At 44.2% G+C, this 27,127-nt stretch overlaps 2 protein-coding genes across 2 annotated transcripts; both read right to left on the bottom strand.

The window, feature by feature from the left end:
• Positions 1–12,634: 12,634 nt before the first annotated feature.
• Positions 12,635–13,808, bottom strand: LOC6598547 (uncharacterized protein C7orf26 homolog). Its single transcript, XM_026990470.1, has 2 exons — positions 13,706–13,808; positions 12,635–13,635 (listed from the first exon to the last, which is right to left on the bottom strand). Exons 1-2 carry the CDS (start codon positions 13,806–13,808, stop codon positions 12,635–12,637), a joined length of 1,104 nt encoding a protein of 367 aa, XP_026846271.1.
• Positions 13,809–26,482: 12,674 nt separating this feature from the next.
• LOC6598548 (protein new-glue 2) lies at positions 26,483–26,842 on the bottom strand. Its single transcript, XM_026990469.1, has 2 exons — positions 26,651–26,842; positions 26,483–26,563 (listed from the first exon to the last, which is right to left on the bottom strand). The coding sequence occupies exons 1-2, from the start codon at positions 26,840–26,842 to the stop codon at positions 26,483–26,485; spliced, it is 273 nt and encodes a 90-aa protein (XP_026846270.1).
• Positions 26,843–27,127: the final 285 nt, after the last annotated feature.

Raw genomic sequence — 27,127 nt, 5'->3', positions numbered from 1 at the left:
ACACAGCCGTGCTTGGCCAGGGAGATGGGGAGGGAAACGCCTGCGGTTAGTTTTGAACCCGTTTAACCCGCTCGACGCTCTCGCCAGGACGTGAGATGTGCGGCTGGATTGACGGCAGACGCCGCCGTGTGCGGAGCAGGCCAAAAACTGTTGCATCCTTGCCAAACCCATAGAGAGCATGTACATATTTCTGATCCAGAATCCATCCTAACTCCTGGATCTCAGAGACTGTAGGAGTTAGAGCAAGCGAAAAATGGTATATTTACAATTGTAATTAAGGACTCCATGCCCAAAAAGTGTACATAGTCTGATATACACTGTAACAGCTAGATCGATCAAAGATCGATGGTTCCCCAATACCAATAGGGAGGGAGGAGCACTCTCCACACACGTTCTTCAATTGCCTTTGCACGCGTCTTCATTTGTCGAATTATCTCCGGCTCTTTTCTGGTATTTTGTGTGTATTTTTTTTGTTTAAGAAATTTATTGTATGCGCAAATAAATAACGACGAACGCTCTCAGGCCTCCGATGCTCTGAGGCCCATTTGGCGGCCTGGTGCTAATAAATATGCGAGATGACAACAAAATTATTTGAACAAGTCGAAGCGAATGAAATGGGAATACGCAACAGAGAAAAGGTTGCATATACTACAAACGAGTATGTACAAATGTATAGATGAGGGGGAAAAAAAACACACACACACACATCATAAATTAAATGAAATTGACAAATGTGAACGCGATCGAAGAGAGAAGTTTCGGCCCCATGAAGGTCACAGAACCTCGGCACTTGACCCATGATCTAATCCAATTGTTGACTTCAATTTCGACTGTGATGCCCAAGATTATGCTGAAATTTAAAAAAGATTTATTGCTACTTAATAACGATAGATCTAATAGTTTGAAGTCCATGAAGGCCACAAGTTAGTTCAAATTTTTTGGCATCTTCCGCTCTTCTGAATATTTTTCTGGCCTCAATCGATTCCAAAGATACATAGATACCAGAGCACTTCCCCCTCTAGATTTCGTATGAAAATTCTTCAATGAACAAGTCTCTCACGAGCTCTCGACCCTGGCATACTTCTGTTGCAAAAATCAAAATTTAATGAAAATTCGAAAATTATTTGAGATTTATAATAAATGAAATTAAATTTGATTTTGTCTCCTGGTTGTTTTGTCAATTAAAAACCGAAAATACTTAATGAGGCACGTAACAAGCCAGACAGCTGTCCGTAGGAGAGCCTAGGAGGGCTTGGGGCATGCCCCTCGTACCCCACATACGCGTACGTATCGGTCTTTCTCAGTCCAAATTCAGCGAAATTGTCATTAAAGAAGCTCGTAAAAATTTGAAAACAAAAATTGCGAATAATTTATACGCAAAACAAAAATATATATATGCACAAAATTATATAGATCTTATGCGAACAGATCGCATATGGATAGTTTATGGGTTTTATGGGCTTGAGAGGATTAGGGGAAGACATGGAATTGCTTTTTTTTTTTTTGGATCGGACTTAAATCTTTTAGCGTGGCGTCGATTTGCAATAAATATATACTCTGCGATTTATAGTGTCATTGAAAATCATAATTTATTTATAATTCCTATAGAACTGTCACAGATAGAGAGAGAGAGGAAGAGAGAGGGAGAGAGATGCATCTGTGTTTGTATCTGTATCGCTGCGTGTATCTTGGTATCTATCCATAGAATGTATCTCTGCACCTACATAGATATTTATTATTATTATATTTTATTTAATTGACGCATTTAGTCCATAACAACAGCAACAGCAACAGCAACAGGCACGGCAAACGTGTAGTGCATATATCATCGATACGTGGAAATTATATCTATAATGATATAGCAGATACACACATGTATCTGTACGTACGTGTATCTGTATCTGTATCTGTATCTGTATCTGTATCTGTATCTGCTGCTGATACACACGCATGCCAGAGTCTTGCATATATCCGAATATATCGAATTGGAAGTCAAAAATAAATATATATTTATATATGTAGTATATGCGAACAAATCCAATCAAGTGTCACACACGCGCTGGAATATGACAACAACAAAAAAAACGAAAGAAAACAATAATGGATGGATGAACCTCTGGTTGTGGCTTGACCCGCAAAAACAAGGTTCATTCGTTGGAACGGAACAGATTGGAAGTAGATCCTACCTATATATTCCCTGGAACTTTTTTACAAAGTGAAAGAAAAAGTGCTCCTTCTTTTCTGTAGAGACCATCCAATCCTAGCCGAATATATTGCCGCAGAATATGTATTGGGGAAAAAACTGACCTTACCACCGCAGGTTCCACTGTGGGCGAGTGGAATGCCCCGAAAGGGCGGTTATCTATGCCCTCTTCCAGCACCCCAATTTGTTGGTAATGAGCCATGTGGTCAGCGCCGTGGCATTAGCTGAAAAAAAAACTACAATTGCGATAACTTAATGTGTGTGCCCTGCCCCTGCCCCACCTCTGCCTGCCACGCTTTTACTTGGACTGTGTCCGCTTATCAGAATGTGCAGAAGTTCTCTTCCACTGATAGAGCGGAAGTGAGAGAGAGAGAGAGAGAGAGAGAGAGGGGGACAGGGTCGAAAGAGTCGAAAGTCGAAAAACAAACAAGCGTTTGTATTATTTTTTTTTTTGCCGCCAACTTCGTTGCTAATGACGACACAGTAGGGGCGGAAGGGGGAGGTTACGGGCTTACCTGTACGGGGGTGTACGGGCTGGATGGAGAGAGGGAGAGGGAGAGAGAGCGGGCAAGGGGTGTCAACTACTGCCACACTATTTGGAAATCGTTAACAACGTCAATGGCAACAAAAATGCAGCCAAATATTCTGTTGCTTCTCCCCCCTCCCCGTCCCCCTCCCACCAAGCACTCCTGCTCCTCCACAGCGATTCTACGCCATTGATTCGAAAACGTCACACAGTCGTCTGTCGACTGTCGACAGTTCCCTCGATGAAGTTCCGTTCCTCCCAGTTGGACGCCGATGCCGGTTCGGTGCGGTTCGGCATTGGATTCGATTCGGTTCGATTCGATTGATTCTTAACTGTTTGCTTAATGGCAATTTGAATAAAAGCCAGTACGAGTACGGGTACGAGTGTCGGGTAATACGACCCATGGGTTACCCTCATTTTGGGTGCAGTATATGAGGGAAAACAGTAGGAAAAGCTATACGCTCTGGCGGCCCACTGGTTATTGGGTATACACAAATATATGTGAACAATGGCAATAACCGTAATGGTAACAGCAGCCCCCAATAAACAAATTAATTTCCATGGGAGAGTGTTCCACCTCAGAGAGTAACCCTTGCCCCTGCCACTGCCGCTGCCCCTTTTCGGAGCAAAGTATCTCCAGAATGTTTGAAGATAGTTGGAGAATTGCACAGTTGGGCGCCGGTGCCGCTACGGTTCGGTTCGGTTCGGTTCGGTTCTGTGTTCTGTTCGGATGCCCATGTGTTTGCCTCCATTTAATTGCAATTGTAATACGAATTATCAACAATGGCAATAACAATAACCGCAAAGACAATAAACACATTTATTTTGTCATTCTGATGATCGTAGCGTGCTTGGACGGAAAGAGACAGACAGACAGACAGACAGACAGACAGGAAGATACATATATATGTACATACTATATGGTGTACAATAAAGTCATATAAAAGCGAAACCGCCTCGTGATTGTGATTGTGATTCCGCTTGTGATCATCATCATCATCATCGTTGAGCATCAAGAAACCGCGACAAAAACAATCAAGATTGATCGCAATCGGAATCGTTAAGTGTTTGCCCTACAAAGATCTATTTCACAGATAGATAGATATGAAGGACTTTGAGATCATATTGTTCCTTCCTTCAGGGACCTTTGAGCGGCTGCTCAACGACTTCTACGACTGACCTTATCTGTAATGAGTCTGTGATAAACATTTTCCACCCAATGTAATCGCTAATGATCATTAAGTGCAGCTATCTAACAGATTGTATCTGCTAAGTCATCTGCAATCACGGCGATTTCCTCCCAGTTTGATCAGGCATAATGAGCTCCAAAAGGTTGACTAGTCATGGATGGGATTCTATTTGGCCTGAGAGGCACTAATAAGATCAAATATCAGCAAGTTTTCTCACTGATTGCTTACACCCGCTAGTCACTGATTGATCCAACATTTGCACAAACAGCGAGTCGAGCATTTTTCACTCTATTGCCGAGTATTTGCTGATCTCACAAAAGCCAACCCAGGCCCTCCCCTCAGGCCCCTCCACTCTGTCGTTAATCGATCCATTCAATTACAGCATCAGTGTCTGTTTGTGGAAGTAGTTAGTGCCTTTCAACGTGACGTGTCAATACTGCGGACAGTGTGTGTTGATTCTTTCGATTATTTTTGATTATTCCGTGGAGTTTCATCGAAGGATGACACTTTACCAACGACTGCTTTGATGCTCTCTTCTGCTCAATCCCCTCCTCAAATGCAGTCCTGATTCTCATGTAGGGCATTCAAAGGTCAGTGCCATCCCTATGGTCGCCGGCTGTGCATCTGCAGCTTTCCACACGTCCGATCTCATGATTCCATTTTCATTTTTATTATTTTTTGTTTTTTGCTTTTGATTTTTTTTGCGTGCTCGATTAAAATCGCTCGCTCGCTCGCTCGCTCGTCTCTCGCTCAGTCGTGCTCTCGGTTGATGGCGTTTTCTATTTCCAATTTCATTTCCATGTGGAGTGGGGGAGGGGCGGCGCTGGCGGGGCAGCGGCAGCGGCAGAGGCAGAGGCAGCGACAGCGACAGAGAAGCTGAGGCTGGGGTCGCTCAGCGCCGTGGCCGCATCGCATCGCATCGAATCGCAGTCGCGCGCTGTTTTCAGTTGATTTTGGCGCGTTGTCGGAGCGACAGAGGATCGTTGAACGTTGACGGCATTGCACGCGTTTTTAGACGCCCACGAAACGCGATCCGATTGGAAATTTGTTCTGCTTGCCTTTCTGATTGGGAATCACGACTGATAAGCTCTCCCCCCGTTCCTATCTATCGCCCGTCCCCTCGCACTTATCACAGTGTAACACTTTGTAACACAGTCTGTGTGTGTGTGTGTGCAGCTGTGTGCGTGTGTGTGTGTGTATACAAATGCATTAACTGTAACTGTGTAATTGTTTACAGCCTTCCTCCTCTGATAACGGGCCGCATAAATTACGGTGAAAAGCAGAAAGCTGATTGAAAACTTTTCGCATTTCCCAATATTTTTTTGAAGGCAATCTTGTTGTTGCCATTTTTGTGAATTTTTTTTTTGTTAATGTGCCAAACCAAAGAAAAAAGTTAATCAAAACTAAAAAATACAAAATAAATCGGAAATTTGTGCGATAAGCCAAGCCCCCCTCCAGCCGCGCTCTCTTTTGAACGGAAGCTAACGGGAAGCTGATAAACAGTTTGGCGCTCAAAAGAGTGGAAGGAGTGCTTCAAGAGTGGAAAGCAGCAAAAGCCGGCATCATCAGCAGCAGCAGCAGCAGCAACGGAAGCTCTCAAAAGAGAGCAAGAGGCCAAAAGCCGGCAGAGGCGCGCTCAAAGAGAGGCCGAAGGAGCAGCAGCAAGAGCCGTTTAAAGAACAGAAGGAGTCTTGTGTAGCGGTCAAACCAGAGCCAGTAGCAAAAGCAAAAGCCAAAGCAGGAGCAGATCCAAGAGAGAACGAATAAGAAGCATCGAGCCGAAAGCCGGCAGCAGCAGGCGGCGCGCTCGAAAGAGAGGAACACGGCAGCGCTCAAAAGAGAGGCCAAACAGACGAGGATAAGCCTGGCCGATTGAGCTCTATTCGGCTCCGCTTTGAGGTGAGTTTTGAGTGAGTTTCTCTAGGAGGGGGTTGGACCGAAGTGTATTCAAGCAAGGTACATCGCGACACAAAAAACCGCTACAGAGCGAATGAACGGGAATGCCGCCTCACCTTGTGCTGTGATACACCTTTGAGGCAGGCAGCCAGCCAGCCAGCCAGCCCTTTGAGTGAGGTTTTATCTGTGGGGTCTAGTGGCAGGGTGAGGGGGGTACAACCACGTCTGCGCAGTGTGAGACGGGGGTCGAAAGGGGGGTGACCAAAGGGCGGCTGGACTGCCAAAAGAGCAGAAGGCGGAAAAGAGATGAAACAACAACAAGAAGAGCAGCCCAAGAGAACACAACAACAAGCAGAAGAAGAAGAAGAAGCGGAAGGAGAAGCAGAACCAGAAACAGAAACACCAGCAAAAGAATGTAACACAAAAACAACAACAAAATCAAAAGCAGTGCAAACCAAAAAAAAAAAAAAACAAACAAAAAAATACCAAAAAGCAGCCATAACGGGACAAGCCGAAAAAAAGGCAGTTGAAAGCGTTAGCGGGGCAACGGCGGCCGCAAAAAAGCATCCCCGCAAAAGGCAGCGGCGAAAAACAAAAACGTGCCCCACAAATATTGCACAAATCTTATTGTACAATACGAGACGAGACGAGGCGAGAGAATCCTGAATCGAAGCAATATCCTAAAGCAATTTAATCGTCTATAGATATACGGAGTAGCTCCATACATCTAGAATAAATAAATGTTGAAATATTTCTGCAAATAGAACTAGAAAATCGAGAGATTGTATTTTTGTTGTTTTTTGTTTTTTTTTTTTTTTGGTGTGTGCCAAAATCAAAAGTGTGAAAATATTATCAAAATAGAAAAATAAATGCATAAATTAGCTTAGAATAAAAAAAATACAAAATTAAAATTGATGCCAAAATCGAATAAATAAATAAAGTGTGCGCGCTAAAAGAAAATGAGATAAATTTAAATGAAAAACTAAATAAAACCCAACCCAAACCAATCCGAAAATTCCAAAAACAAACAACAAACAAACTCAAACAAAAGCAAACAAACAAAAGCAAAACTCCAGGCGGCTTCTCGGCGATGACGACAACAACAATAGGAGCCACAGTCGCACCAGCAGCAGCATCACTGGAGCTCCAGAGCAGCGCAGTCCATCTGCAGAGACAAAAGGTAAGTGACCTGCCACCCAGCTACTCCCACTTGCAGCACAGTCCCCCCCCGACCAAAAAACTCCCACTCGAAACTCCCCCCCCCACACGAACGAACATCTATGCTCGGATGACGAAGCCTTTGATACCCTTTTCTATAGTGCTGGTCATCCGATTAAAAGATAACTAATTCCTACTACTAACTATCTTTAAGTGATGTTTTGTTGGATTTAGATTAGAAATAAACGCGAAATCAATGCCCTTTGGGAGGAGTCTCTCTGCAAAGGTAGATCCTAGATCCTCGCAATACCCTCTGCAAAGGGTATTTGTGGAGGCAACAACAAGAAGCAATTAAAAATTCTCAGTTGGCTGCGCCGCGGCCGCTGTGCCCAAAGAGCGGGTAGTGCGAATTTTTCATTGCATACGCACAGGGGCAGCAGCTGTTCGATCTGCTGGGGAGAGCAACAGAAAGGAAGGGTATCGGTTGGGCGGGTTGCTGGAGATGTATGGATGTTGTGGCCAGACCTGGGCTGGGCAAAAACAATTTTTTTTCGCTTTCTTGGGGTTTTTTTTTTGTTGTATTGGATTCCATTGTTGCCGCACAAAGAGTGCGCCTGCGTCTTCCGTCAGAGAGCCAGCAGCAGATAACGGAGAGGGAGAGAGAGCGAGAGAGCGAGACTGTCCTGCTCAACATTTGAGTAGGGAGCTCGAACTAGTCGAGGCTTTAGATACCCTTACAGCTTCCTTGTTCTAGAAATATTTGCATGGTCCATCACACAATACGAGATTCATTATACCCTGTGCAAACAGAGTGAGAGAGAGCGTAAGGCGGAAGCACATGGCCACCAAAATGAGAGCAGTGACGGAGGGCCAGCCAGCACTCTCACGTTTCAGAGAATTTGAGTTGATTTTGGGGCTATCCGTTGGTCCCACAGTGGAATCAACGAGAAGTTTTCCAACTACTCGTTACAAAAACTAACTTTTAGTTGCCTTTAGTTGCCCTGGCTAGACTCGATTATCGATTACCACCTCGATCCTATCGTATCCTTGTTTTGGATAGCCTTAGCCCTGTCGAATAGATCAGAAATAGGTCGAGTAGAATAGGCAAAAGTACGACCATTAAGTCTTTCAAATATATTTACTTTGTATGGAAATGTCGGAGGAAGAACTAAAGAAACCAACGAATCTGATGGGACTACGAAGCTGTCGTGTTTTTAATATGGAATGCCCATAGTACGCCTGAGGCATCGTGATTCCAGTCCCCAATTCTTTTGGGTTGAGTGAACCCTGTTTCTCCCTCGCACTCTCTCTCTCTGTCTGCCTCTCTTTTGGCGGTTCTCTGTGGGCTCTCATTTTGAGTGCATTCTCCGGCGGCCTTGAGTCGAATTGAGTTTGAGCAGGTTTTGTGCAGACTTTTGCCTGTGGCTTACCACACACACACACACACAAACGGGAGACACACACACTGGACTCGTTCAGCCGTAAGGGCCACCGGCGTCGGCACCGCTCCCGTAACCGTATCTCGGTGTCGTATTTAGGCCACCACCACCCCCAGCCCCAGCCCCAGCCCTATCCCTACCCTTATCCAGTCGGAGTCCTGGGCATCATTTCGTTTTCAGATTTCCTCTTTTCTTCTTCTTTTTTTTTGTATTTTTTTCTACGCTTTGTCGAATTGCGTATTCGTTTTTGGCTACTTTATGGGTCCTTTCCTTTTTTACGATGCTTCAGCTCCAGCTTCTGCTCCTTTCGCTTTTCGTCTGCCTTTTGTGGCGTCTTTCTTTGGCCTCTGGTGCTACTTCCGCCTCTTGGAAGCCCATCCACAATGCCAACACGAGGGCAACAACAAATTGGCGCCATTAGTGATATTGTAATCAAGACATTAGCATACACACGTACATTCATACACAGCCATAGGATATATGTACCTACAATACGCAGGATATGGCATAGGATATATTCTTTCAGGACTCGGGGGGTTCGGTATGAGGCGGAGTCCTAGAACTGGGGGCACAGCTGAGATTCAAACACCAACAATGGGTATTTTTAACAATTCCTTGGGTACTCTTCTGCTCGGTAATCATTGTTTCGAGGAACTTGAAACTTACTCAAAAATGTAGGTCTCTAAATTTATTTGAGACTGCCACCGCCCCACTTTCTGTCTCTCAATTCGCCAATTTTCCCCATCCGCACTATTACCAATAAAATTAGTGACAAACACCCCGCCCGCTCCCCGCTCCCCGTGCCCCGACCCACTGACAAGTGTCGGCTTAATATTCAATCCAGCGAATGCACAAAGCGAGCCCCAAGGAGCACGTTCGGGTTTTCCCTGGGGGCCTGGCCCCAGTGCAGGCCCCCATAATAGCACTCATTAGGGCGTTCTCCACTTTAAAGTTGAAACCTCACCTAACCATATCCATGCCCCCGTCCAGCGTTCTCGTCTATCCCCCCCGCCACCTCTCTGTGTGGACTTTTCGGTTGTGTTCTGTTCAATCAAGAGAAATCAGGGGGAAAAACAAACCGAAAAGCAAAAAAGGAAAAGATTTGCAGACAACAACCGATGTCAAATAGTAGTGTAAAGCAAATGTTGTGTGTTTTAGGCGGGTATATCTATACCGTTAGATGGTGGCGCAGCGAGAGGGAGAGGGAGAGGTAGAGAAAGGGAAAAAGAGCGACAGGGGGCACCACTAATGAGGCCCTTGGGGAACATATTAAACTTCAGACAGTGGCAACAACCACACACAAAGAGCCACGCCACAAGCACACATGTCCGTTCCCCCCCTCCCCCCTCCTTCCATGCAAAAACGGTGTGGGGGGCCAGCGGGTACGAATTTTCCTTGGAGCTCTTCTTTGGAGAGGAACTTTTTAATTTTCAAAAAGAAACAACAAGAAAGAAAAGAAAATAAAAGAAAATTCCGTTTCGAACCGAAGCCCTAGCTATCCTGGCATATCCACTGCTTCAATGGCAGCTACTTATAAGATCTAGAGATCTGCTTATCATAGCATATCATATACATAGATCCGTAGATAGGAAAAATGATTCATTCTGCACGTTCCCTGGCTCTGATTCAAATCGGACTCACACTCTGTAGAAATTGAAGCAAAAGCATTACAATTCCCAATACTGTATTGCATTCCAGTTTCCAGAAAGCCCTAAGATTTTCCTTAATGCCATTTCGATTTTCATTTGTATGGGTTTCAGCTTGTTCCACACTCTTGGCCACTATCTTGGATAGTTTGTCCTTTCCCAGTGCTGCTGATATTCCAACTGGTCCGCCCTGGTTCTCCCTGATCCGCCCGATTGTCTTGTTCTTTTCCGGGGCGGAGTAAAGGAAGGGATTGATCCGCAACGCGCTTCCAGTGAATTCCTTCGGAATTTTTCGATGAAACTGCAATGAGCAAGATTATTTTATTTAATTTTGAATTATTTTATTTTTTATTAATAAGGTTTTTATTTCTTTTTAATTTTGATTGTGTTTTATGTTTTTTTTTTAATATTTATTTATTATTTAAATTTTTTAAATGATTTTCCAGAGAAAGAAGCTGCAACGAATATCTGCGTTCCAAAAAAAGACCAAATAATATTAAAATAAAAAATGTTCAGAAGAGTAACGGCCACACATGTCAGGGGTACACGATTTTCGTAGGCTGCACAGGGTATGTTGAAAGCCCGGCAGCTGGATAATGCAGGGCGGGCCGGAAGGGTGGCGCCAGTGTTTGAGAGGGCACTGGAGGGGGGGACGAATCACAGTGGGGACTGGAACACCACATCCTCCAACAAACCAAAGAAAAACCGAAAAAACTTCGACGCTCGAGTCCTCACAACTGACTCACAAAATTAAAGTAATAATAACTTTGTTTCAACCTCCCCTCCCCCCCCAAAAAAAACCCCACCTCCCCTACCCGCTCCCTTCACCCATTCTCTCTCGAAAAACTTATATTTTTTCTTTTCTCTGTTTTGTTTCTTGCTCTTCCCCTTGCCCTCATGCTGCTTCCTCTTCATTTGCCCTCTGGCTGGCGCCCCTCTCTCTCTCACTCTCAGTGACGAAAAGTTGAGGGAAAATGGCTTTTTGGATTTTCCCTGAGAGTGAAATTCAATTCAGTTTGCCAAAAAAAACACAAACTTGCATTAAAAAAATCTTTCTAGATCTTCGAATCGTTTTTGCGGTTGAAATCGCTTCTACTTTAACAGATTCCGTGACAGACTGTCTCTCAGAGAGATTTCTATATGTATTTATTTTGAAACTGTTTCCGAATAGTGTGGATTTTGGATTTGCGTTCTTCTGAAATGCCATTCCACTGCATGCATATTATTTCGCCCCGAACAGGCAGGTGGCAGCCTGTCCAAGGGCCACGGGAATCAAAGCGACTTGTGAACTTTCCAACACAAACACCAGCAAAATAATAAAAATAAAATTAAAAAACAAAAAAAACAAAAGCCAAAACCGCGCTCTCACGTCTGGCGCTTTTGTTGGCTCAGCGACAAGGCAAACAAACAAACAAACACACAGACACACACACACACACACACACACACACACACAGAGTGAAAGCAGGGGAGGGAGCATCAAGGAGCAAGCAGCAAGGAGCAAAGTCAAAGTTGCGAGTGGCCCAAAGTAATATTAATGGGCATGGCAGTTCATTGTTTAAATTTCCGCCCAAACCCCCCCGACCGCCCCCGGCTTATTAGTCCAGGACTGAGTGCTGGACCCTGGACCGTGGACCCCCAAAAAAGCAGCAGCAGCATCAGCATCAGCCTACACAAACAACTATGCCACGAGTACGAAGCACACTCGTTGGCGCTGGGGGGGTGGAGCACTCGGCAATTATTTGCATACAACACTCAAGGAAGCGAGGTAGCGAGTAGTCAATAGATGGGGTGGCGGTAATTTATGTGTATGTTTGTGTGTGTGTGGGTGTGTGTGTGTGGGTGGAAAAGCTGGAAAAACATTATAAATAAATCCACAAATATTTGAACCCAACTTCATATGCCCAAAGGGCGATAATGGCTTCCAAAATAAAATTCAAGAGAACAAAAACTGAATAGGTTCGTTTTTGCTCCTTTTTCCACCAAAGAAAACACAAACACCAGGAAAATAATACAAAAACAAAAGTAAAAAATTCCATAAAAATTGCAATAAATTCATAGAAATTGAGTTTTGGATATACAATATGGAAATTTTCTACTACTGGCCCGATGGAACGGCCTTTTGGCGGAACACGTGCCGCGTCACCTCCATTTCCTGGCAAGGGGCTGTCACAATTCCTGCAGCACGCTAAGCTCTAAGTGAGGGTGACCAATCGGGGTTCCAGCTAATAAATTGAACAGTCCCTGCTAGGAGCTCCCACCATTTCATCGGCCAATGCATTAGATCGCCAGCGACAGTGATGCATTCTGCCTTATCGCTGCCCTCCAGAGCTACACAGCTGTACCGAGGGTCGAGATATTGCGGCACAGGCTCGTGACAGCAAGCCGGGACCCGCCTGCAGGGCAGAAGAGCGAAAGGCTGTAAGGGAGGTCCATGCCGATGCAAGGGAGGGCCAAACCTTTCTGGAGACTCCTTTTTTGGATGGATCTGAATGATAAACTCGACAATTGCCAAGATTTCTTGTTTACATTTTATTCAGAAACTTTTCCAGCTGAGAAACAAAGGGGTGAAACACCTACCGCCTTTTCTGAGAACTTATAACGATGCTCATGAGCTTGAAGGGTGGCAATAACTTCACTGCAGCTAGCAGCGGATACCGATTGGCTATGCACTTGGAGCAAAGGGCGATCTGCACTGCTTGGGCGAACCGTGCCATGGATCTTTGATAAGCGTCATCGTGTTCTGGCTTCACTTTCCGTGCACGCAATCGAGCGCAGTAGCTCTGCAAAGACTTGACAATCTGCATCAGCTCCCTGTTGGGTAGAACGGTCTTCTTGTTTACGGTTGCCACTTGCTGGATCGTTGTCAGGAGAGATAAATGCAGCTTGCTGTAGGCGGCTCCCTGGGAGACCAATGGCGCCAGTACTGTCCATCGCAGGAGGCTAGCCAAGGGGTTGACGAATGGCCCTGGAGTGGCACCGGCTGGCAGCCCCACGCCAGGCGGAGGAGCCTGGCATATGACGGTTGGGTTCTCAGTCATCCATTCGGTAAAGACATCTAAAAGAGCCTCCGGCGGCGGTGTTAGGCCGGCCGATCGCTTCTCATTAAGGTAGAGATCGGCCACAGCAACCATAAACCTAGCTGCAAAGTGCGGGACAATCATGGACAATTGCTCCAGTTTCTCCCTTGCAGGTAGCGAGTGCAATGTGAAATCAGCGGCAATTTGTTTGGTAACTTCCTGGCTCAGTGTGCTCTTGTAGCCGACTTGTTGCAGCCAGGCGCCGGCCGCGGTGAGCACTGGGACCACTGATGCCGACACGGCAGTGCTTACTAGCTTGACGAGCTGGCTGCTGCGTCGCGGTGATAGCTTGCTGCCAAAGAGTGCATGAAAAATGTCATCCCGTCGTGGTCCTGGCTTCGAGAAGAACTCAATGAGCGCAACCGTCAATTGATACTCTTGCATGAACGCCATCTGGGGCGCGCGTCCGCCTCCATCATTGATCCGCTCCAGGAAAATATTTTCCGAAACGATTTTGATTACCAGATCTTGTGTATTTCGGCCAACCAAAAGAGTTTCTGCCAACAAAAAGTTAATTGCAATAGGCTTCAAATAACCTCCACTGATCCACGTGCTGCCTGTACATACCCAACAGAATAAGTGCCTCGGAAGCGCATTTTGGAAAGTTTTCCGGCTTCAAGCTCGGATTCAAACGAGAGGCCTTGCCGCGGGCCGCCACTGACGAAGACATCTTTGAAACAATATTCGATGGTACTTTAAATACACGAGTTTTTGATTTGCTCTACAAGTTTTTAGCACGTGGCGTTGCCATTCATTTCGATGGACTCTTATCGATACCCCCGCTTGATGCCTCATCGAAAAGTAGGGTATTTCTGAAAAGGTTTAGCGCAGCTTCGAAGCGCAAACGAATGGCCAAGTAAAAAAGAAACAGAACGTTATTTAAACTAAACATTTTGTTGAATCTTTTTTCCACTCATTGGTAAACACTTCTACCAAAGACTAAGCAATACCGAGATGTTGTATGAGGGACGCGCGCGGCGTTTCAATTCTCTTTTTACCTCTGATGCGTCTCTGACCGCTGCTAAGTCCGTCCCAGAATCCCATTGCTCAAAATTGTGGCTAAGTGGTGCTGAAAATATTAAGCATACGACAAAGACTTTTCGCCAGAAAATAATTCTTAGGTCAATTATTATTATGCAGATGAAGAAGAAATTCGTTTTAGCGCTTGAAAGCGTCAATTGGGCGACGAATGATAAACAAATATAAATGATGATGCAAACTTTATAGATTTATTTTGTATTATTATAGCCATGCTCCGATTTTCGCCATTGTTTGCGGCTACGATTTCGGAATAATAGGTACGAATTGAAATCTGTGAATCTAATAGGATCCCAAAACTGTAGAATGAAAATAATATATTCAATGGACCTTAATAATATGTTTTAATTATTTTTTACTTATTAAATATTGATTTTATATCATTTAAAAATAATCATTTCAAAATCAAAGTGAAAGATTTTTTTTAAATTTTTTTAATTGCATATTAATTTATTATTAATTTAATTATATTATTATTATATTATCAGTATTATATTTTATATTAAAAGTAATAGTGCTCGGAGGCCAAGTGTTTCTATAATTAAAAAATAAAGTAAAATATTGATTATGCGTTTTCGGTTTTGATTCGTAAACTCAGCGACAAAAAAATACGCACTCTGATATTTTATGCATTTTTGACTTCTCCCGCGTGGGGTTTTCCCAAATGCTATTCGATTCGTCTAAATTTTGTTTTCTGTCAATATTAAATCAATTCCAAACAAAACCACATACTAAATTGTTTGAGTTCATATTCATAAAATTATAAAAAAAACAATGTTTCCAACTAACATTTTTTTCGGTCATTGAGTTTGAATTTGATTAAACGAAGAAAAAAAATTCAGTATAATTATAGAAACGATTTATTCAACAAAAACTAAATTTTTTCCAATATGTTATTTTGTTTTCTATTAACTTACAATAAATAGTATTATTGCATCATTTTTTTTGTTAAATTTGAATTAATTAATATTTTTGGTATCGCCCTTGGCTTTTATTGGGCATCGAATCGTATAAAGCTTATAGATATTCATCCGTTATATCCTCAGACCAAACTTCTTCTATGATTTCCCCTAACTCAAGCGTAGTTTTTGGCTTCCACTTCCCTTTTTTGGGCTTAGAAATTTCCTAACGGATTGAGGTCGGGACTGTTAGAGGCATTTATGCATACGGCAACAAATTTTGTGAGTTCTCATCAAGACATTCAATTCCCAAAAAATTTTGAACCGGTTCATAATTGATGTTAAACTGCATTTACTTGAATCATTGCCCCCAGGCATAGAAAATGAGCAAAAGTGCACGAAATCTCATTCCATTTTCCATTCCATCGAATGGAATTTCAACAAATTACCGTTATTCTCACTTGCCCGAGTCCGAGAGAGGGAGAGAGTGAGGAGGAATGCAACAGAAATCCTAAGACTGAAGAGGAACGGAACTGCTTATTATTATGAAAATGCCATCATCGTTGAATGTCAAAATGGCAGGACAAAAACATTTTGTGCGCACAAAATAGTACAACACAGTGGAGACCCCACTTGACGGATGTGCACGTATGTATATAGAGAAAGAGAGGGGGAGGGAAGAGAGATGGAGACTTGAGGGGTGCTAAAATTCCAGAAGCTCTTAGCGCCAGTCAAAACCGCAGACCCCTTGGTCGTCTGCTCTCCTCTGTCGCTGGCTCTGCCTCTGCCTCCATCTACTCTCGTTTTTGGACTTCCACTTCCTCTGTTCCTTATTTGCCCCACTCATTTTTCTCCTCCTCGTCCGCTTCCCCACTCACTCACTCACGCGGCTTTCCCGCGTTCTTTTCACTCTCTCTCAGTCTGTGTTTGTCCAGGGCTTGGACTGGCATTTTAAGTGATTTAATGTTTGGCTTTTGCTGGAGAAGACCCAAGATGAGGTAATGGCAAAACGAGGAGCCCAAAGCCCCCACCAGACAGAGAGGCAGAGAGGGGGAGGGACTGGGGAATTTTTTGGTCGGACAGAAAGTGGGGAAAAATGCTGTCGCTGCCGAAATATTGCCAGGCAAATGTTACGCATACTCAGCATAAATCTGCCCATGTACAAACATCATGCAGGCAGGGACTCCCCCACAGCCACTGGGAGCCCAGAAGGGCGGCAGTGTGTGCGGAGGGGACAGGCGGGATCATTGGGAATCGGGCCAACAATTTATGCCACAGGTGCTGGCTGGGGCCAAGAAAAACGCTGTCGACGCGTCGCCCATTGTTACCCACAATTAAACGCATTTTACCCTGCCGCCCCCCTCCATAACTTAATTTCTGCCTTTCCATTTTCCCCAGAAAAGCTGATGACTGGCGGAGTGGTGAGTGGAGGGAGGTCTCTGTTCGCAAATTGAAGAAACGAAAAAGTTTTTGTAGATTAAGTCAACTTCCAGTTGGTCCTGGAACTTTGGAAAGCACAAAGATAAATATGAAGATAGATCAGGAAATTAATGAAATGGCACCGAGAGAGTTTAAGCCAAGAAATTAACAAAAAACAGCAGCAGCAACCAGAGAATCAAAGGAGGAATGTATGGAAAGCCAAACGAAAAAGAAAACTTTGGTGAAACCCTGCCATATGTCCACACAGAGATAAATAGCATAGTACACATTTTAATTATGATAAATATTTGGTTTTAAATTCCCTTTTTTATTCACTTTGATTTAAAAAAAACTGCTTTCTCGAAGGCCGGTAATTTGTCGGAACGAAACATAATAACAAGGTGCTGTTAAGCGCAAACACACAGAGTTGCTTTGATGATTGCATCAGCTGTTTATGCTTTGTTTACTGGAAAGCAGCTGCTCTTTTTCTTCATCTGGCTTTCCCAAAGCAGCTGTCCATAGTATCTTCTTCTTCACCGGAAACACTAGGAATCAATCAAAATAAAAATACGAAAATTGTATTTTAAAATAAATATCTTACATATCTTAGAGTCAATTTCCACTCTCGGTATTTGCACCGATGTTTGCTATTGGCTTAAATTTAAAAATCTAATTAGATTATTCTGCAGAGCAGACTTTCCATCTGAATATTGCTTTGATTATCCAGCCACGATCCATTATCGCCATCAAATCACTGTGAAATTTCCCATTTTCACTTTCGAAAACAGAATCTGAGCGGCAATTTTTGCCCGTGGAAGCCACAACTAGCCGCAGGAAGGACTCCTGTGTGTGTGGGTTGGGTTGGGGTTGTGGGTTGTGGGTATCGGAAAACGCCCAGTCAATGTTGTGACTACCACTTGTCGGTCTCTAGGGCTCCACCCACAGTCCACTCCTGTCATCCAGCTGTCTCTCTGCCTGCTCTCTGCTGTATCCCTGCTGCCTCGTTGGCCACTTTTGGCTTTTTGTGCTGACATCGTCTAATTTCAATTTATTTAGCCTCCCAATGACAAGGCACAAAATGCACTCAGTGCGGGGTACAGGACAGGGCAGGAGGATTGGGGACATGCTTGGAGTGCCTGGCTAATTTCAATGTCCTCCGGCTCTGGCGCTGTCTCCTCCAAGCTCGCTGGTGCTCCCCAAAAGTTATCCAAAAGTCAGCAGAAAAATTGCCGGCACTCGGAGAATTTTGGCTTGTCTCTGCTGGCAACCGAAAAATCAACAAGTGAAAATGCAAATGTGATTATTTATTAAGCGCTTTAAATATTGCCCCCCCCTCCCCCCTGCCCCCTCCCCACCTGCCCCGCCTGGGCTTATTGTGGCTCGGGCTTGGGCTTCCATCAACAGGTTACAGCTCGAGAATCGAGAAGGTCGCAAGGTAAACAATTTTGGTGTCTGTTCGCCACACCCCCACCCCCCCTTTCTGTCGCCTCGGTCGCGTTGAAATGGAAATTCATGGGCCAATTGAAAATTCAACAGGAAAATTTATAAACGATTTCTGGCTGTTATTTTGTTCTCCTTTTTTTTTGGCTGGTAATTGCCCGTAAGACGGTTTTCTTTGTGTCCCCATCCCATTCGATGCCCCTCATTTCCTGCCTCACTCTTGATTAAACGTCAATAGGATTAAAGTATTCCTTGTGCTTCTTTACTTTTCCCTTCTTTGGCTTTGCTTTCCTCCATTTTCCCCGGATTTTCTTCCCGCCCCACCCTGTGGTTGTTGGTGCATAATTTTGGCTTCGAAAGGTGGAATGTGGAAGCCCCGAAACGAAACAAAATTCATGGCTGGGAAAATGCCGCGCACACTCTGATGCTCTATATTTGCTATAAAGCCCAGCTCCAGAAGGAGCAAATGCACATTTTCTAGTTCGAAGAAATATTATTTTTTATTTTTTCTATTCAATTAAATTATGTTTTAAATATTTTAAATTGGATTTCAATACAAAAAAGTGTTAACTTACATTTTGGCATAAATATGAAAATATTCGAAAATATAATTCTTGCTTGAAATTAATATATATTTCCTACAAATTACAAATTACAAAAATAAATATATTTTTTTTATTGTTAAGTGATTAAATATACTTTTCAATACATTTATGTTTAAATACAAGGGAATTTCAATTAATTTCACTTAAAATCGAATATGGCTTGTAATTTTTCTCTGAGTGTATTATTTGTTCGATTTAGAGCAAACTCTTTGATTTCCAATTTGTTTTCTTAGAGGTTTCCTCGGAGATCGTAGCTATATAATGCGGCGGATAATCATTCCAAACTTGTTCCCAAAAAGATTCCCCAACTGAATGGCTGCCCCCGGAAGAGTGAGGCACAGAGTGAGGATGAGAGCTCCCTGCCATTCCCAGGGGTGAAATTCTTAATGAGCCAAGTTCCAGCTCGGTTTCTCCCCTCTGCCTTCTCCCTCCTGTCCTTTGTTGCCAGCACTTCCCCACTTCCAGAGTTGCTTGGCTTCTGTGCGTCTTGGCATGCAAATTAATTTAAAACAATTTCTTTTCTGGTTTCGTTTCGTTTCGTTTCGGCCCTGGCAAACTAATAAAGTATACAAAATATTCTACTCCATTCTCCCTCCATCCACTTTGTGTGCCACGCCCGAAATAAGCATCATTAGGCGCTTAGCAGGTGCCTCCAGTGAAAGTGGAGGATGTGGCAGGATGTTGAAGATGATTTTTCAAAAAACGTTGGCATTGCATTTGGCAAAAATGGGCGACAGCTGGAAAGCAGAGCGCCGCCTCGCCTTGAGGGCATTTCCATTTTACACATGCCCCCCATCCCCCACCCACACGGCTTGACTGCCTCACCACCATCCTGCCACTGAGAGTCTCCCAAGAACACGGGGCTGCTCGAGTTACTAAGAGGCGGAAGATGCTGGCTGGAGGTAAGGAGAGGGCTGTAGGTTGGTCCCTTTCACAAGAGCAAAAGCGTGTCGAGTCAAAAAAAAAACAACAAAAATGCGTAAAGGTGTTTTTGTAATGCCAAAATGAGAAAGAAACCAAGAGCACTCACACTATAAGAAACGCCCACATACACACACACACAGATACCGATACAGATACAGATGGGTTGAGGAGCCTTTTTGCCAGTGAAAGGTCCTTTGTCGGTGTGTCCTGCTGCTGCCGCCTACTGCCTTCCAGCAGCACTTGCCTTTCAAATTGCGTATTGGCAGCTTCAGCCTCAGCTTAAATGAAATGAAACGCAAAAATGAAGATGGATCACATATCAGCCGTAGAAAAAAAGAGCCACAGTAAAGTGTTGCTAATAGCCGGGGAAAGGGAGAGCAAGAAAAGTAGGCTGTAGATAGAATGTACAATAGACTGAAAAAAATGGTGTCCTCAAGCACAAGTTGAATTTAGTAATAAGGTGACGTCGTGCGCTGTGGCGAGGACCATCCACGCTCTCCCTGCTCGAAGAGCGACAAGCGCTAGAAAGAGATGGCAAACATTTTACGTTTACGTTTTAGAGACGGATGGTCCTCGACAGAGAGCAGATGCTGTGACGGCGTCACAAGAATTCTCACGATCACGATCAAACCCCTAAGGTACAATCAGGTGCCAGTCGATCTCTAGCCATCCAACTATTGCCACCTGCAAATGTGGGGTTTATTTAAATACATTTAGCTCATTCATTTGTCAATTTTGATGACACCAGAACATAGAAACCATCTACGAATCGAGTGATAAAGCCCATCATTTTATTGGCTCCATCTGTTGGCTGCTTGTTGGTTCCTCCCTCCCTGAAGAGCCTGCTCCGAGTCACATGCTTTGATCTCACAGAATGTTGCCAGAAAAATGGGCAAAACCCATCAATTTGTCACCTAATTATTTTACACTTTGCCACTAATTAAAAATCCCGAAAATGTGTGATCCAACCGCATAACTACTACACTCTCACGTGTCTATAAACGAGTATCGACCTACTATATCCACTATATCTATAGCTAATGTGTGTGTCTTTCTCTTTCATTTTCAGGTATGTTTATTTTTGCACCCGGACATCCAATTAGCTGTGACAAAATGTATCTACAACTGTGCGGGGTATGTGTATGCACTAATAACGGATAGATCCAATTGCCATTAAACCCAATGACCAATGGACAGTGTAGATGCCCCCATTCGTGGCATTAAGCGTCATCCTGGTGTGTTCAACAAATTGGCATTAGTTTAATTGCCAATGAGAGGGGAACATGCTCATACTTACGTGCATAAGTGGGTTGTTGATCCAAGACCCCAGACCCCAGAACCCATGAACGAACGCCACAGACAACGCAAATTATGGCTTATAAAGTTCCAAATGAAATTATAGCTATTGAATTAACTAATTGCATTTGCTTGCCGTCCGAAAGGGGGACAAAGGACACTACCACTACTCGACCAGTACTCGTCGCCGCTCGTCGGCGCTCGAACGGCCAATCAAGTGTAATCAATGGCTTGACGGGGGTAGCTGGGGCAGCTGCTCCTTCTTCAAAGGGTTGTCATCTCTTAAGGATGATTAAATTTTGTGTGTGTGTGGCTCAAGAGCACTTTCCGCACAAATATACAGGATGCTTCAGTGAAAGTCAATCGCTACTTCAGACCAAAATTCGATTTGGAAGCCAGTTTTGAGCTGTCTTAGAGCGTTTGATTTGTCTTTGGCTGGCTGTTTAAGCATCGTGGAGTGTGTGTTGAGGGATAAGCCCTCGGAGTACCAGTATAGCAGTGTCTTTCTTCAGCCTTTAGCTACCTTTCGGTATCGGATTTCATTGAGTCCTCTCCCAGCGACTGCTGTCTGCGTGTGAAAACAAAGTCTTAGGGCAATTCCAACGCCTTTAAAATAATAATACAAACTCAAAATCCGAATGAGAGATGTGTGTATTTTAATTCCACTTTGAAGATGCCTGTTACTTACTCTCGTCGCATTCTCCGACTGGAGGGCCGCTTTATGGCGGTTAATACTCAACATACCATCTCCATCGCCATCTCTGGCCCTATTGTTCTGTCAGAGTCTGTCTCTTACAGCCTGGTTCCTGCGGTTAATGCCACGTCCCCGCTGGCTCTCCTTCGCGGCATGTTGCGGTGCGAGTATTAGCCTCGTGGCAGTCTTTTTTAATACGCTTAGCATCTACTCGTACTGAATATCCCCGGAGCTCTTGGTCTTTGACTGTACCAACGGGGACTGTTTCTGTGTGCCTGTGGGCCTGTGATTGTGGAGCCTACCCTCACTACCCTCCCTACCCTCCCTACCCTCACATATCCTGCCACATTCATCGGGGCGTTGTTAATGACGAGCTCTTGCCACACTGGGATCTTGAGTTTCGGGCTTGAGGAACCTCACAAAGAAAGAGAACCGTAGCTGTAGCTGTAGCCGTAGCGCATGAATGCATGCGAGATATTCCCCAAAAAAAGAAACGAAACGAGGGAATATTGTCTGTATTGGCAGTTCCCTTGCCCCCCCCCCCCCCCCCCCCCCCCCCGCGTCCAGGACCATCAGCCATGAAAATGGGTTGCACGGGAAGGATGAATACGAGAAGGAGCCCTTAAGCCTTTGCCATGGCAATTTGTTTCGCAACAGTTGAACAAATTTTATGCAATAAACCCGATGAAAGTTTACCCTTCCCCAATCCCCCCCCCCTGCCCCTTTGGGAATGCCTTCTCCTCCCGCCCCCCCGCTCCCGCTAACCAGCCGACAGTCAGTCCTCTCCTCTGCTCATGCATGTGTAACCCATTGAATCTGTGTCTATATTTTGTGGCCTAAGGATATTTCGTTTAACTTTTTCTGATTGAAATATTTCATTCAGCCCAGCCACAGATATATGTATGTATGCATCCATCTATCTCCCTCTGACTCTCCATTTTCATCTCTTGCGAATGCTAAGCTGCAATTTATAACAATTTAATTTACACATAACTTTCCACTGAGCCCTGACTAAGCTACAAAATGTGTTCATCGCAGTACAATCCCAGCCAAGTGTCAACACGGGATCGTACAGGGCGGCTCTTAATAACAGTGTGGGAGAGAGAAAGGGAGAGAGAGTGAGAAAAATATTATGCAATTGCAATTTAAAATGTTTACCTTGTGGGCAAGCCAAAGGGGGAGGGGCAGGGGGACGTGTTGGATAATAAAATTTATTTGCAATTTAAAACTAAAATGGAAATTCGAAGATAAAACGACCTACTTGTAGATGGGCTGCAAGATGCAGGAGGCAGGAAGCAGGATGCAGGATGCAAGGATTTGATTGCCAGTCAAGTGCCTTACACAGAGTGCAAACTCAGGGAAAGTAAATAAAAACTATCGTCTCTCACATCTGTATTCCCCAATTCAATCCACTGTACAAATTCCAAGGTCTAGTCTTCAGCATCCAGCATCGCTGCCACATGACGTGGCCCTTTGATGCTCGATTAGCGACGCGGATTTCGCAAATTTATATTCGCTCAATAAATCAATTTTTGTTTGCCATTTAATCAAAAACAAATATTTGTTTCGCACTTTTTACGGGTTAAAGAAAAAAACGAAATTTCAATAGAAAAACGCTGGTTTTTTCCTATAAGTAAAATACCAAACGCAATATAATTCAGACTTTATTTTTTAAATTAATCATTAATTAATCTTTTTTGGTAACATACTTGGCACTAGTTGGGAACAGATCCTGTTATTATAAGAACGAGCCACAGGATGGGTTCCAAAAGGCTGCTGAAAGTCCACTTCTAAATACTCAATTGCTCGAAGGAAGAATCTAAGGGCCTGAGTGGCATCGGAAACAACAGACATGCCGTGTGCACAGCTAGTCGGCTCGCGACTGAAACAGAGGTTCGCTCCCACGAATGCAAAAACAAAATACAAGTCGCTGGTCGCTGGGACCATGTCAAAGACACACCGGACTAATTCCATAACATCTTTGGATCCACTTCCAGTTCTCCAGTGATTCGAAATTTACCAGCCACATGTCCATCAATGCCCCAAAATGCCCATAAAAAAATCGACCATTTACTGAATGTATTGTATACGCAAAATACTGAGAGATTGAGACTGAAATGATGTGCGAAGTAAATTTCCATTAGGAATACAAAATGAAAAGCGAATAAATCAACCTGCCCACTGCCCACTGGCCACGGCCCACGGGCCATAGAAGAGAGGGCGCCCAAACATATTTCAGTGTTTAATTTACAACTGTTTTTGGAAAATTTTCAAAATATTTATGGTCCAGAACTATTTATGTTCTCAGTGCGGGGAGGTACAGCAAATATATACATATATAAATTGATCGTAAATCTTGGCCAACTTCTGCCTTTCGATTTGCATGTCGCCCTGCGCCCTAGTGGCGGCCCCTCCCTCCCATTAGCGGAGACTCGCATAAATTGTGATTTTCCTCTCCATATTCTTTGTACGAGTATGAATCTGGCCTCTCGCCCCTCGTTCCTCGTCTTCCTCTTCTGCTTTGATCATCATTTCATTTCAACACGAATTAGCATTTGGCAACTTAATTAAAAAGTTTTCCTTTGGGGATGGGGCTGATGCCTGAGGCTGGGGGCTGGGGCTGGGGCTAGGGGCTGGGGAGACGACACTCTCAGACACACTAACATGCAACAAGTTGACGGCTGTCCATGACGCACACGGGAATTTATGAGTGCCACAGCCAGCGCCCAAGAGCCAAGGGGTCTGGGGAGGCGAAGACCCCAAATCTGAAATCTGAAATTATTAAATTTTATTTATTCGGTTTTCTTTTCTCGTTTTTTTTTCTTTTTGTTGGTGGCACAATTTATTGGAAAAATGTAAATGAAACATAAATATGGGACAGTTGACAGGTGTCTCTCTTTCTCTCTTCCTTTCGCTACGATTTCCCGCTGATTTCTCTCGCGGATTTCTTTCCCTCGTGAATTTATTCACAATTTCTATAATTTCTATAATTTCTACAATTCCAATTTCAATTTGTGGCTGATTTCTTTGCAAACTTTTCCCCCAATAACTCTCTCAAGTTTTTCCCCATATTTTCGCCTTCTTTTCAGACTTTACGCTTCAATGTCCTGTGGCCTTTTTCCATCCTTAAAGCATTTTCAATGGCATCGTTAAGGGGTGACGTGTCATGCTCTGTTTAACCTTTATTCTGTACCAGCAAACGTTGTGTACACAGATATACAGATATGTATATGTATATAAACAAACACATAAATGTTGGATAGTTCTCTCCCTGTCTGACTGTGCGCCCAAGCTGAAATGCAATTGAAAAGCCATTTAGAAAACTCAGTTAAAGGAACGAATGTGTGGTGGTAGCTAGCTTCTTGGCCATATGCATACCGAGCATAAAAGCCGGATAAAAAGACGCTATTAGGATTAGTCAAAGAAGCAACCAATAAGAGAACGAGATACCAGAGAACACTTCAATTTAAAGGTTTTTCCCCCACTGCTGCTCCTCGTCCTGCCGCCACTCCTGCAGTTGATTGCTCCTCCAACTACTTACTCTTGCTCCTGCCCCCTGCACCCTGCACCAGATCAATTTCAGTTAAGTGCTGTACTTGGCTGTGTGCTCCCCCCTCCAGATGTTTTCTGTGTTTTTTACTACTAATTGAGTTTCCTAATTGTATTGTTGGTCCATCTTCTGGGGATACTCTCACGGAAAACTGAAAAGGCAACCACATTTTATGCTTAAAATTCAAGATTTGATGAAATGATGTCCAATTATAGTTGCTCCACTTTTCCTACAATAATAAATACGAGTATCAGTAAAGTATTTCCCACAACTAACACTGTAAACAATTGTGGAACAGCTGTGGAGAGGCTGTAACTGTCCAACAGATACTGGAGAAGCTGAAGGATCATCTACGATATACATGTATGACCGAATGCTTTATTTTCATTTGAATTTGGAAGAAGGCCTAGGGGAGAGTGGGACGGGAAATGTGATGTATACAGTTAAGAACGGTTCCGATTCCCACTTGGCGGGAATCGTGCAAGCTGGTAAAATCCGCGACGAATTGAGCAATCACCTGAATATGAGCCGCCAGCTACGAGACAGCGAGTGAGTGTCCCATACGTCGAGTAAGTAGTACGGTTAGCTTTGCTGTTAGAAAACCAAAAGTTCAAAGGATCCCGCTAAAGTTCCAGATCCAGTCGAGTAGCGTAAGCTAGCCTTTGGGGGATTTGCATTCCCATTTCGCTAGAAGTAAGCCCGTTTTGTCCATGTTTACGAATCTGTGGCGGCTCAATTGCCATTAAGTAGCACCAAGTCACAAAGGTTTACGGATGAGGCAAGCCACAAGCAACAAAGGGTGGCACAAGCCACAAATTAGGACTGCGGCTGCTTCCAATGTTCGATGCAATAGCCCGGCTCTGCGTTCGGGTTTGTGCAGGTAAAGCATTCATCAATATTTGATCCATCTAAGTCTAGCGGCAAGTAGGGGAGTTTCGGGTTTCTATAGATCATTCGCTGGGCGAATCGAACCCGCTGGGCTCTGAGGTAGAAACAAAGGAGAGAGGAGATCGCCAGAATTCTGCATTCTACTCCATAAGGACCAAAGTAAGGGGCAAGACGCAGCTGCTTGACCAGAGAGGACGGCAATGCCAATTTGGGGCCTGTCAGAAAGGACAGCAGCTGCTTGCCAGCGGTTACACGAGTGGATACCTTGCTCGGCATTGAGGGGAGCTTTCGCCAGGATCTGTACGTGGCCCAGTTGCGGGATAGACAACACTTGCCATACCCAACAGAGCCAGCCCCAGCCCACGACACACTTTGATATTCTGACAGAGTTCATGTTAAGCCATCAAATAAATAAAATAAAATTTTTTAATTGCCTTAAAACTATTCAAAAACATTCATTAAAATTAGAAAATTAAGTTATCAGGAATTCGTTTGGGTCGGAATCAGTATCGGAATTGGTAGGTATCATTATGGTGTCCACTTGTGGCTCCATTTACGGATTACATTTGTGGATCTAAAGTCAGACCTAGCCTAGCCACTCTTGTTGTTCTTCTTGTTCCTGTTCCTGTTCCTGCGGCGGATGGACCTCTTCTTGCCCTTGTGCACCTTCCTCTTCCAGTGGCGCTTGACCTTGGTCTTGCCCCCAGATGGTGTAGAAGGGGCGGCGGTTGTGGCTGCTGAGCTTGTGGCGGCGGTAGTTGTGGTGTCAGCGGTCGCGGAGGCAGCAGTCGTGGTGGCGGATGCAGAGGTGGTGGTGGCTGTGGCAGTCGCCGCGGTTGTGGTGGCTGTAGCAGCCGCCGCGGTGGTGGTTGTCGTGCCGGTGCCACTGGTCTGTCTGACCAGGACACAGCCGAAGAGGGCCAGGAGGAGGAGGACGCAAGAGTACCGCATGTTGGTGATAGTTGGATTGGCTGACAACTGATGCTTTTCCAGAGACCAAATCGGGGCTTTTATAGCTGAATAGATCTGCTTTCTAGATCAGTTTCTAGCCGAAGCCTCTTTGGGTTTATCCCGAATCTGGAACGCTTTCTGGGTCTGGCTAAATGTAAACTGTGTCACCAATGCGAATAGTTCGGTAACAAAGAGCGTTCGGGCCAAACAATAATTCGCCAAATTGTTCTTGCGCCTCTGGCAACTGTTCAAACACGAGAGATTTCGCTTTTCAGCCACACACTA

The sequence above is a fragment of the Drosophila persimilis genome, unplaced genomic scaffold (assembly GCF_003286085.1).
Source record: "Drosophila persimilis strain 14011-0111.01,24,50 unplaced genomic scaffold, DperRS2 tig00000579-arrow-pilon, whole genome shotgun sequence".
NCBI lineage: Eukaryota > Metazoa > Arthropoda > Insecta > Diptera > Drosophilidae > Drosophila > Drosophila persimilis.
The sequence above is the reverse complement of the archived record's forward strand: the minus strand, read 5'-3'. Positions and strand labels throughout refer to the sequence as shown.